Source organism: Anolis carolinensis, chromosome 5 (assembly GCF_035594765.1).
Source record: "Anolis carolinensis isolate JA03-04 chromosome 5, rAnoCar3.1.pri, whole genome shotgun sequence".
Classification (NCBI taxonomy): Eukaryota; Metazoa; Chordata; class Lepidosauria; order Squamata; family Dactyloidae; genus Anolis; species Anolis carolinensis.
This window is the reverse complement of record NC_085845.1, coordinates 165,725,294-165,738,496: the sequence shown is the minus strand read 5'-3', so window position 1 is coordinate 165,738,496 and position 13,203 is coordinate 165,725,294. Positions and strand designations below refer to the sequence as shown.

Sequence of the window (13,203 nt, the reverse complement as noted above, 5' to 3'; positions counted from 1 at the left end):
TTACTTCGATGTGTTTTTACAATGACTATTATTATTTGGGCTTGGCCCCATGTAAGCCGCCCCATATGGATGGCCATATGTCAGGGGTGCTTTGAATGCGATTTCCTGTTTCTTAGCGGGGGGTTGGACTAGATAGCCCATGAGGTCTCTTCCAACTCTACTATTCTATGATTCTATGGTAGTAAATTAAGCTGACATAGACTAGCAGAGCCCAGATGCAAAATAGTTGTTAACCAGGGTCCTGCAGTGGTCACTCATTGTCTAATGAGTGCTTTGGGAGGCCAGAGCTTGAATTCACATCTAATCATGGAAACTTACTGGATGAATTTGGGCAAACCACAATCTCCCAGCCTCAGAGGAAGGCAATGGTAAACTTCCTTTAAACAAATCTTGTCAAGAAAAGCTAAGATAGGCTTGTTTTAGAATTGTCACAGCAACAACAAGCAATTCTATATAGGTTAAGGTAGGTTTATGCTTTTATGAAATGTATGTCAAATCTGATAGCATTATATTTAATGCAAGATTCTGACTGCCACTTCCCTGACTTCAGAAGGAGAGACAAGAACAGCTCCATCATGCCTAGGTCCAAAAGCAGATGAAAGGCTCTCCCTTTATCCCAATGGACACTGCTTCTTAAATCCTTCCTACATATATTCTGTTTAAAAATAGCTTTAGCAAGTGCATCAATAATTTAAGTATTTACAATAAATTTTACACAGCAACTATTTTCTCTCATCCCCTTATTTTCATTTCCTACTTTTTCAAAATGTCAACTTTAGCACCCTAACACCCCTTCCATGACATTTTCCCCCATCTTTCATGTTACTAGTGACATTGCCGCCACCTCACTCTCCCCCACCAGATAACTCCGCATTAGGTTCACTTGATGACGTAAGTCTAGTCAAGTAGTTCTTATTGCTCTGTCCTATTGACAGTACCTTGGATATTTGCGAAACAGCAACACTCGAAGGCGATCTTTTGCTTCCTCAATATTAAGTGGTGGCCTCTGTAAATAAGTGACATCCTGGTCCAACCTCAGACACAGATTTTGGAGTTTTATCAACAGGCCTGACTTGTCTTGTTTCCCAATAGAAACCCAATGTACTCCTCCTGGGAAGCAGTCTAATTAAAATATAAGCAGGTATAGTTTTGTAAGTTAACATACCAAACTACTGAGAAAAGCATTAATTATTACTAGATGAACAGAATAACATGTAGGGGTTTTTTTCATTTTGAGGCACAAAATAAAAATACATGTTGTTTGGTTACTTGTTTCTTAATATTATAACTTGTAAAATTAACATTTTATTCAAACATTTGCTATATTATTTACACATATTACACACACTACAGTTGATCTTAGTCAAAAGGCCGAGAAGCGATATTAACTTCTTCTCTCTTTTATTAGTTTACTAACTTGGCTACCCGGCGATGCCCGGGTTATTTGAAAAGGGCATTAGTTTTGTTTTTGTTTTTTGATGTTAGGTAATATCAGTTTGGTCATATAGTAAGCCATTTCTTAGAAAAAATCTCAACCTTTCCTATTGTTTTTTTTAAATAAATGCTCCCATTAGAAAATGCATAAGGATGTGGTGAACTACAATTGCCAAAAATCTTGGGTCAATCCTTCTAAAACTCCCCCAGTATTCTCAGTAGGCCATATTAGGTCTGTGTCAAATTTGGTCCAGATCAGTCATCTGCTAGGTTCAGTGTTCTCTGGATAAGGGTGAACTACAACTCCCAGATTCCCAGGGCAATCACACCGAAATGGTGCCTGTATTCACAGTTGGCCATGTTGGGTCTGTTTGCCAAGTTTGGTCCAGATCTGACGTTGGCTGGGTTCAGTGTATTCTGAATACGGGTGAGCTGTAACTCCTGGATGGCAAATTCAATCACACCCCCAAAGCCCGTAAGTATACAAAGTTGGCCCATGTTGAGTCTGTGTGGCACATTTAGTCCAGATCTGTCACTTTCTGGGTTCAGTGTTCTGAATACGGGTGAACTATAAAGTCCTAATTAGAGGGGAAGGAATAATTGTTTTTATCCAATTGCTGCCAGTTAGAGGACTAATCTCTGCCCACTTGGTCTCCTAGCAACCAACTCAGCCCAGGGGACAGGCAGACTTAGGCCTCAGGCCTCTTCCACAGATTACCTAATTTGCACTGGATTATATGGCAGTGTAGACTCAAAGCCCTTCCACACAGCTATATAACCCATTTATAATCTTATATTATCTGCTTTGCACTGATTCCACACTACCATATAATCCACTTCAGTGTGCATTTTATACAGCTGTGAAGAAGGGGCCTCATATAATCCAGTTCTAAGCAGATAATATAAGATTATCAATATACAGTAGTCTCACTTATCCAACATAAACAGGCTGGCAGGATAAGTGAATATGTTGGATAATAAGAAGGGATTCAGGAAAAGCCGATTAAACATCAAATTAGGTAATCGTTATACAAATTAAGCACCAAATCATCATATTATACAACAAATTTGACAGAAAAAGTAGTTCCATTCACAGTAATGCTATGTAGCTGTTGTGAATGCACCTTCAGAGACTGTGAATGATAGTGGTGAGATCAGGAGAGGAAGGAAAAACCCTTGCGAGGAGGGCTCGTTGCAGGATTTGTTTAGGAAAAGGGTCAGGGAGACTGATGGGGAGTCTTCTGAGGAAGATTCATGTGGGGATCCTGAGGTGGAAATTGATGCTGGGGAACAGGTGTTAACGGAGGAATTGGGCATGGACTGGGCACGGGCACCGGAGATGCTTGGGGACGAATCGGGGCCCATGGATACTGCTGATGCTGGGGAAGCTTGGGTGTCTTCAGAAGCAGATCCCACTTGGTCTGCCTGGAGGAGTGAGAAGGGGTCCACAGGTGTGGATAGAGTTGGGCATGGGAAGGATGACTGGGACTCTGATGAGGAATTCGGAACACCTGACCCAAAGGCATTGGCTGTGTGGAGTTCTGATTCAGATTAAGAAGTTGAGACACCTGCTCTTTGGGCATGGATAGTTTGGAAGCCCAGGGAGACCTGGATATATTGGGGTTGTTTGGCCATTATACCATGCGTGTGGCAAGGTGTTGCTGGGCGCCATTGGGTTTCCTGTGTGTGTTACTGAAGACTGGACTGGGACTTTACAACTGATGTAAATTTAATCTGGGTTATTCTGCAACGGAGGGCTGGAATTGTGTGGGTTTTCCTGGACTGCACTGTTATTACTATTTTGTATTAGCTGCTGTTCGCCCTCGTTGCTTTGGCTCTCTGAGCCATTTCGTGTTGTGACCTTCTTGGATGACTTCAACCTCTTGGACCTTGGACTGGAACTTGACTCAGCTTTGCTCTTTGCTCTCAATCCATGGCTTGGCGTCATTCTCTATTCCGTGGCTGTCTGCTGTTGCTGACTACTACCTTCACTCCTGATACCGACGCTGTCTGCTTATCCCGACTTCGGACCGGCTTGACAACGTTCTCCCCCCCTGCTCCTTTAACTCCTGGCTTGGCATTTGCTTCTGCAGCAGCTTGGCGCTGCTGGTTTATCCCGACTTCGGACCGGCTTGACAACACTTTCCCGCTCTGCTCCTTTAACTCTTGGTTTGGTGTATGTTCCAGCAGCGGTTGCTGCGAACTCACCAGCGTCTCGCTGTTTCGCTGGCTTTGCTGCTCTCAACTGGGAGTTCCCTAGCTCAGTTTGGGCATTTGTTTGTTTTGAACTCCTATTTGTACTTTTGAGTTTTGGGAAAGGTTTGTGGGCTTCAATACTACTTGCTTTAGTTCATGCCTCCGTTTTTCAGCCCATTGTGAACTTTGGGTCAAGTTCTAGAACTTTAAATTTAACCCGGATTATATCTCTGGCTAATCCGGATTATTTGCCAGTTCTTGTTTTTTGGGGTTTTACCCGCTTGTTCTACTTAATAACACTGAAAGTCTTTTTAGTTTGTTGAGTTATTTTTTGGACTGTTGCTTTAATAAACTCTATTTTGCTCTCTAATTGGCATCTGACTTTTGACAATAGCAATTACAGTAGAGTCTCACTTATCCAAGACTCGCTTATCCAACGTTCTGGATTATCCAACGCATTTTTGTAGTCAATGTTTTCAATATATCGTGATATTTTGGTGCTAAATTCATAAATACAGTAATTACTACATAGTATTACTGCGTATTGAACTACTTTTTCTGCCAAATTTGTTGTCTAACATGATGTTTTGGTGCTTCATTTATAAAATCATAACCTAATTTGATGTTTAATAGGCTTTTCCTTAATGCCTCCTTATTATTCAACATATTCGCTTATCCAACGTTCTGCCGGCCCGTTTATGTTGGATAAGTGAGACTCTACTGTACTGTATTTACAAATTTACCACTAAAATATCACAATGAATTTAAAACACTGACTACAAAAACATTGATTACGAAAAGGCGGACTGCATTGGATAATCCAGAACATTGTATAAGCGAATGTTGGATAAGTGAGATTCTACTTTAATATGAAATAATTACTGGGATAGAATAATGCAGAACAATATAATCTCTAAACCCAGGACAGTAAATAAAGAGCAGGAAAATTGGAAATTCCACAAAGGAAACAATCAGGGCCAGCTAACACCTCCCAAGAAAGGATTCTTCCAGAAAGGAAGCTGAGAAGGGAGTGAAGCACTGTGTATTACCAAAGTCATCATTATTACTATTATTATTATTATTATTATTATTATTATTATTGTTATTATTATTGTGTTGCGGTCAACCGTGAAAATGAATACAATCTGGCTCCAAGTATTCAAAAACACTAAAATCAGAATATATAAAAATAAATGTAATATAATAAAACAGAACAATACAATCTCTAAAATCAGAACACTAAAGAACAACACTCTGAAAATGGGAATTCCACACAGGAAACAATCAGGGCCAGCTAACACCTCCCAACAAAAAATTCACTCAGGGAGGAAACAGCCAGGCTTTAAAGCTGCAAAGGCCATTACATCCTAAACATTTTCCCTAATTGCAGCATTCATACTTGCCTCCAACAGACAAAAAAAAACAATCAGAAATATTGTATATTCACAACCTTTAGGAAATAATATCCCCTGATGGTGCAGCGTGTTAAAGCGCTGAGCTGCTGAACTTCTGGACCGAAAGGCCGCAGGTTTGAATTGGGGGACCAGAGTGAGCCCTCACTGTTAGCCCCAGCTTCTGCCAACCCAGAAGTTCGAAAACATGCAAATGTGAGTGCATCAATAGGTACTGCTCCGAAGGTAACGCTGCTCCATGCAGTCATCCCACATGACCCTGGAGGAATCTACGGACAACGCCGGTTCTTCGGCTTAGAAATGGAGATGAGCACCAACCCCCAGAGTCAGACATGACTGGACTTAATGTCAGGGGAAAACCTTTACCCTTTACCTTAACTACCACTAATTCCTCAATACTTTATTTCCCATACCATCATACTTTGCCACAGCAACGCGTGGCCGGGCACAGCTAGTAAATATATAAATATTGAAACTGCTTTGGGCAAGATATGCTTATCATAATATTTTAGTACAGTAGAGTCTCACTTATCCAAGACTCGCTTATCCAACGTTCTGGATTATCCAACGCATTTTTGTAGTCAATGTTTTCAATATATCGTGATATTTTGGTGCTAAATTCGTAAATACAGTAATTACTACATAGTATTACTGCGTATTGAACTACTTTTTCTGCCAAATTTGTTGTATAACATGAAGTTTTGGTGCTTAATTTGTAAAATCATAACCTAATTTGATGTTTAATAGGCTTTTCCTTAATCCCTCCTTGTTTTCCAAGATATTCGCTTATCCATTTAGCTTGGATAAGTGAGACTCTACTGTATAACATTACTTGGAATCAATCCTAAATCCAGTTTGCATTTTCAGTTTCAGTTCTCATTTATGACTTGCAGGAAACATCTATATGACTAATACAATGTAGCCAGTAATACCTTTCAAAAGATTGTGGTCACGAAGTGCATCTGCTGCCAAAACAGTCTTTCCACAGCCTGCCATACCATAAATAACAACCCATCCTGGATCACTTTTCAGCTTATATAGTTTTCGCTGTATTCTTTTTGTGAGTTCTGGACGAGTGGCAAATACAACTGGCCGCTGTGGAACTCCACCTTCACAAAGGATGGTCTTAACTTAAAATAAAAAACAGAGGAAAGACAAAAAATAGAATTAACATAAAATTATTCCCTTAAGATTAGCAGGCTCGACTTAAAATACTATAAGAACTACAGACCCAGCCCAAATAAATAAACTGACATAGTGTCTTATCATTCTTCTGTTTAAACAGGCAGTAAGAGCAAAATTCCAACTACTGATCAACTACATCTCCCAGAAGCCTCCCTAGTCAACATAGCTAATAGTGAGAAATGCTAAGTGTTGCATCCCAAAAAGTATCTGGAAGGTATCACAATTCCCACTGCTTTAAACTAACCAAGGGCAACACTCATCAGCTGCCTGGCAGTGAGATATAATCTTAGTGAGGAAAATAATACAGCAGTATTCCCAATTTAAAAAAGCAGAAAAATTCCAACCTTGTCTGAAGAACCATATGGATATTGCAACATGGATTCCTGACCAAGTAGGGTTAAAAAAACGTGAAACCCTAGCTATATGTGACTATAGCAGTCAGATGGAGACACAGTTTTAAAGATCCAAGTAGATGAAGTACGGTTTTACACACACACACAAAATCCGAAAGAGATAGAATAAACTGGTCAGTGGCAAAGAACTGCATGGGAATACTGTGGCAATATTTTTTAGGATATGGCACAATATCTCTATTCAGGCATGTAGCCGGGGGGGGGGGGGGGGGGCTTGAGGGGCTTCAGTCTCTCCCCCCCCCCCCCGCCCCAAAATTCTCAGGGTGGTCCGTGAGAAGGCCTTACATTTATTATTTAAACTGTTGTGTTTATTCATATCATGATCTGATCACCATGCTCAATATATCCCATATGCATGGGGGTATTGGGCTAATGATACAAAAGGTTTGCTTGGGTAGACCCTCTCCCACTCAGACTCAGCCCCCCCCCCCCCCGCCCCGAACCAAAATCCCAGCCCCTCCCGAAACAAAATCCTGGCTACGGGCCAGTCTCTATTCAAAGCTATTCAACTCAGTGAGTTATACAATATGTTCAGGTAGCCAAAGAAAGTACAAATAGTAGTGTTCTGCTACAGGACTTCAACTTTGTTATTTCAGTCACAAATTAAAACATTTTGCTTTTATGTAATGAGCAACAGTTTGTGATACTGACCATAGGACGTTACTCCATCTGTAGACTTATTTCCATTACGAGGGGAAATAATTGGGATACCATCTTGGAGAAGGGCAGCAAGATCTTTGTATCCCTCATGAACCAGAGCATTATAAAATGATATGTATGCATGGTCATCTTTCTTAAGAATTGTTTTTATAAGCTTAGCTGCTCGATCCCTTTGAGTAGTCTAATAAGGAAAAAGAAGAAAACAACATGTCTGATACATTGGACACACATCTGAGTCAGTATTTTAAGTCCTTCTGAATTTTCTGTATATTAAAATTTTCCCATTTAAATAAAAGAATTTAGAATTTTCCTAAAATGTCAACCAACAAAACACAAATGATAGTTTGCTTAGGAAACATTCTAGATTAGATTACTTCGAGAAGAATGCACTTACAAAAATGTGTATGGTAACCCAATGCTATACATATATATCACATGAAAACCTCACTGAGATCAAAGGAACTTACATTCGCATTATATGCAAAACTATAATTTGATTTTCCATTTATTCCAAAGACCTAGTTAAGCACACCTCACAGAAGAGTGCATGTGTCTGAACAAATGTGAGGTAGCTGTCTATAACTGAAATAATATAGCCACTCTGAGTTCCTTCAGGGAGAGAGGGCTGGTTAAAAATAAAGTTTATTGTTATTTCATAAACTGATGTGAAAAACTGTATGCCTAATACATCACAATCTTTGGGAACCACCACATAGAATCACAGAGTTGGAAGAGACCTCACGGGCCATCCAGTCCAATCCCCTGCCAAGAAGCAGGGAAATCACATCTATTCTGCTATACTGAATGTTAGTTATGAGGTCATTATGTTATTACAATTTATCAGTGAAAACACATAACTTTGTGTAAGAATTACCATGAGGAGAAATACTTCATTTTGGGAGAAGGAGCATCACTACTACATTGTCCTTCATATTATTTCACATGACTTCAGAGCAGGTGATTTTAGGATGTTTTTAAGATATTTTTAAAGATGTTTTAAAGATGTTTTAAGATGTTTTTAAATTGTTGATTTTAGCCGGTTCTTGTAAGCCGCCCCGAGCCCTAGGGGAGTGGCGGCATATAAGTTTGAAAAATAAATAAATAAATAAATAAAATAAAGACTGCAATCCTATGTCCTCTACTAACTGAAGAAAGTATTTTAAGCTTCAGACAAAAATATAATTAAACTAATCAGTATGTTTTTAAAAGAGGTTTTATCAGAATGCCTTATCAAATAGGCCTATCTGATCCTGAAAGATAAGCAGGATCAGTCCTAGTTAATACTAGGAGACTGCCAAATACCAGGTGCTGTCTGTTGGCTATACTTAAAGGAAAGTACTGGAAAACCACCTCTTAGTATTCCTTGTCTAAGAAAACTCTATGAAATTCATTCTTTAAATGCCAACATAAACAAAAGAAAAGTATGACAAATAGTTTACCACAGCTTTTACTTCCGCCTCTTCCTGCGGTGTTAACGCTCCATCTGCAATCATATGGTCTATTACATAGGAAGTCTTAATATCTCTTTCCAGAGCCTCCCGATTCTGAAGCAAGTGACTTCGAGCGGTCAAATCCATTGTCGTTTAAACTTTCTTTCTTAGTGAATTGCAATATGAGGTAGCCTACATTTAAATGATAAATAAATATCACCCATATTACTTCAGGAAATAAAACTATCATACAATACAGTGCTTTGAATTGTTATTAGACCAACACTATTTCCGCTGCAACTCACTGTGGAGTTGAAACTATACAATTTTGAATTTGCCAACTGATGTTTATGATACACTATCCCAGAAATCAATACTGAATGTGACTAAGAAAAAACAAGGATCAGGAGACTTAAGAGATATTGTTTGATTGCTTTGTTAATAAGAAATTAAAGGCGAGAAGTAATCTGATTTGTGATATGGATCTATTTTAGTATTTCCATATTAAAGTTCCATTTAGAACTGATTTAGTGCAAAAGTTTAACATACTGTTTATAATTACAGTAGATATTGAATGAATTTCTAAATCAGATAAATGGTGAGAGGAAACATATAACAAAGCTCACACATTAATATTATACAGAGAAAGCTGTGTATTTTTATGATTTAAGACACTGAGCAGAACTTTAAAAATGAAAGAGATGTATCTTATTGAAGCTCAACTCACTGAAGAGTCAAAACAAAATAAAGAGTCACTAAGCTGTCATTTCCCCCCCCCCCCCCCCCAGTGTGGTGGTCAAGAGAAACATCCTGCTTGACAGTCTCTACAGATGCTTGACATTATCAAGCAACTTGATAATTCTGTCATCTAAAGTGCATGCTATTATCCTGTTCATAATTTGCCTATTATGCTAAGAATGAATACAGATTGAGCATCCCTTCTCTGGAATTCTGTACTCCAAAATCGTTCACATGGGTGACTGAGATAATTGAAACCTTTGCTTTTTGATTGTTCAGTGTACACAAACCTTGTTTCGTGTACAAAATTATTAAATTGTTGTATTAAAATACCTTCAGGCTATAGGTATAAGACATATATGAAATATAAATTAATTTCATGTTTAAACTTGGGTCCAATCTCTAGGTGTACATATAAATAAAGGAATTTTAAAAATTAAGTTCCAAAACATTTTTGGCTCCAGGCGTTTTAGATAATGGATGCTCAACCCGTACAAGCAAATATTCAAGATAACTCATAAACTTTTTCTTAACATCACAATCAGGCGCAGTATGTCTCAAGACAAAAAAGAGGCAAAGTGCCATCTAGAGGTAGGGCTTGGAAATTACATGTGTTCCTGTGTGTTCACCAATCTGCCATGTCAGCAGAATTATTCAGAATGAAAGATTAGCAAAGACAACAAAAGTCTAGATTTGAAGCTATCCAGCCAAATCTCCTGTGACTGAAACTGCAGTCAGGTAGGCTCAATTGGACACCATTGTGCCAAGTCTGTAAACAACACATTACATTTATATGTGTATCGGTGCGTAATTATCCCGAGGCTATACTTTTCAGTGGTCTCATATTTATTTATTTATTTATTTATTTATTTACAGTATTTATATTCTGCCCTTCTCACCCCGAAGGGCACTCAGGACAGATCACATTATATACATATAGGGCAAACATTCAATGCCCATATACACATAGAACCGAGACAGAGACAGACGAAGAGGCAATTTAACCTTCTCCTGAGGGGATGTTCGATTCTGGCCACAGGGAGGAGCAGCTGCTTCATCATCCACTCTGACAGCACTTCCTCATTCCAACGTCGTAAATTAGTTAAATTTGCCTCCCCACTTTATAAGTGGTACCTTATTTCCTACTTGATAGATGCAACTATCTTTCGGGTTGCTAGGTCAGCAACGAGCAGGGGCTATTTTTTGTTTTTTTCTGACAATGTTGTTACTGTAAGTTCATTTTATGCAATTCTATCTTTATTTGTAGTCAACTTGTTAGTAGCCAATGTTTTTGTAGTCAATGTTTTCAATACATTGCAATATTTTGGTGCTAAATTCGTAAATACAGTAATTACTACATTACGTTACCCTGTATTGAACTGCTTTTTCTGTCCATTTGCTGTAAAACAATGTTTTGGTGCTTAATTTGTAAAATCATGATGTACTTTGATAGTTAATAGACTTTTCCTTAATCCCTCCTTATTATTCAACGTTTTTGCTTATCCAATGTTCTGCCGGTCTGTTTATGTTGGATAAGTGAGACTCTACAGTATGAGGTACCACTTCTGAGAAGTCAATATAAGTGATACAGGGTGTCCCCAAAAATGTACACATAATTAACAGCTTATAATTATTTCAAGAAAAAACATTATCACATAATGAAGTGCTATGGATTCTTATTAGAAAACACAACTATTTCAGCCTGCACCTCACTGTGGAGTTGACACCATAGAGTTTTGAATCTGGCAACTGAGCAGGGATTCACTGTTTATGATACTGTACCCTGTACACCACAACTTTCCAAACTGTGTGTAACGACACGTTAAGTGGCTGCAGTCTGTGGGTGTGTCGTGCAAATGTAACATGTCTGTGAATCAAGTAGTACATCATATATATTTTAAAACATAAAATAAATGTCTTCATGAGATATTTTGTGCCCCCATATATTTGTTTATTACAATTTTTGTATGTTTTCGTATCTCTTATAAGGGATTGTCTCAACTTCCGGTTTGCTAGTAAAACTGAATTACTGTGTTGCAAAGTGATGCATGTCTAAAAAGTAGATCACCAACATGAAGTGTTTGAAAAGCTCTGCTGTACACCCTTCAGCAGGATCAAAGATTCCAGTAGTAGTATCCTGAAATTAACATGATTCCTGTATTACTGTCCTGAAATTAACAAGAAACTCAAAGTGAGGTTTGCTACACTGTGCTTCGACAATGTGAGCAGTATGAACACTTGCCATGCAATGGGGAGACGGAATGTGTGCCTCTGATTATGTCTTCGATATACATGTATTTAATGTGTTGTTGAAGGCTTTCATGGCCGGAATCACTGGGCTGCTTTGAGTTTTCTGGGCTGTATGGTCATGTTCCAGAAGCATTCTCTCCTGACGTTTCACCCACATCTATGGCAGGCATCCTCAGAGGTTGTGAGGTTTGTTGGAAGCTAGGCTATTGGGGTTTATACATTTGTGAAAGGTCCAGGGTGGGAGAAAAAAAAACTCTTGTCTGGTTGAGGCAGGAGTGAATGTTGCAATTATGCACCTGGATTGGCATTGAATAGCCTTTCAGCTTCAAGGTCTGGCTGCTTACTGGCTGGGGGAATCCTTTGTTGGGATGTGTTAGCTGGCCCTGATTGATTCATGTCTGGAATTCCTCTGTTTTCTGAGTGGTGTTTTTTTTATTTACTGTCCTGATTTTAGAGTTTTTCTTAATACCGGTAGCCAATTTTTGTTCATTTTCATGATTTTCTCCTTTCTGTTGAATCGCTTCCCTGTGTAGTCTAACATGGTAGTTGTTAGAGTGGTCCACTTCATAATTGTAATCTCATATTCTTCCAAGTCTACATAGGGACCACAAAGACACAAATCCACTACAAGCAGTAGTAAAACAATCACAGAGTAACTATTTTTTGCAACTTATATACAACAAATGAATATGTATACAAAGAACATAAGACTGTTATATAGACTGTGATTGATTACAGCCAAGAGGGTTCTACCAAAGAATTTTATAGCAATAATTTTCTTCTGGAATGTATACCTCTGATTAATTTACAAATTAAGCACCAAAACATCATGTTATACAACAAATTTGACAGAAAAAGTAGTTCAATACGCAGTAATGCTATGTAATAATTACTGTATTTACGAATTTAGCACCAAAGTATCACGATATATTGAAAATATTGACTACAAAAATGGCTTGGACAATCCAGAACCTTGGATAAGCGAGACTCTACTGTATTTATTTAGCCTTCAAATAACCCCAACAGCTACTATTAAGCTGCTAAAGGGGGTACACGTTTTCCTGAACATTTAAAATTCGATCACGTCAGCGTCGACTCCACACCCACCCTCCACACTTCGATAGGAATGTTAAGCCACCACTCTGTAAATGCGCCCACTGAAATTGGGACCCTTCCACAGCTATATTCGTATCTCTCTTCTATCCTTCATTATCCCGGATTCTTCTTTCAAGACACACCCTCTTCCCGCGAGGAACCGCACTTTGGGCTTCATTGTCCCCTCAAGAAGGCTCCTTCCCCTCCCTCACGCCTCCCTCCCTTCCTCAGGGTTTATTTACCTCAGGCACGAGCCGTGTGTGCGCGTGAAGGGGGCGCAGGAAGGGGCGGGGCCAAACTCGCCTCGCGCTCATCACCCCTTTCCCCCGCCTCGAGGGACAACGGCCACGAAATAACGGCCACTTCCTCCTTCCTGGGGCAAAGCCAAAG

The 13,203-nt window shown here is 39.0% G+C and overlaps 1 protein-coding gene across 1 annotated transcript in view; it reads right to left on the bottom strand.

Moving 5' to 3' along the window:
• Positions 1-13,203, bottom strand: part of apaf1 (apoptotic peptidase activating factor 1) — a 63,291-nt gene extending 50,088 nt beyond the window's left edge. Inside the window, exons 1-5 of the mRNA XM_003221102.4 lie at positions 13,056-13,203; positions 8,740-8,922; positions 7,292-7,481; positions 5,975-6,172; positions 939-1,122 (exon numbers count right to left, since the gene is read on the bottom strand). Of these exons, the coding sequence (XP_003221150.1) occupies positions 939-1,122; positions 5,975-6,172; positions 7,292-7,481; positions 8,740-8,877 (710 nt within the window). The 5' untranslated portion in view covers positions 8,878-8,922; positions 13,056-13,203. The remainder of the gene's footprint in view (positions 1-938; positions 1,123-5,974; positions 6,173-7,291; positions 7,482-8,739; positions 8,923-13,055) is intronic.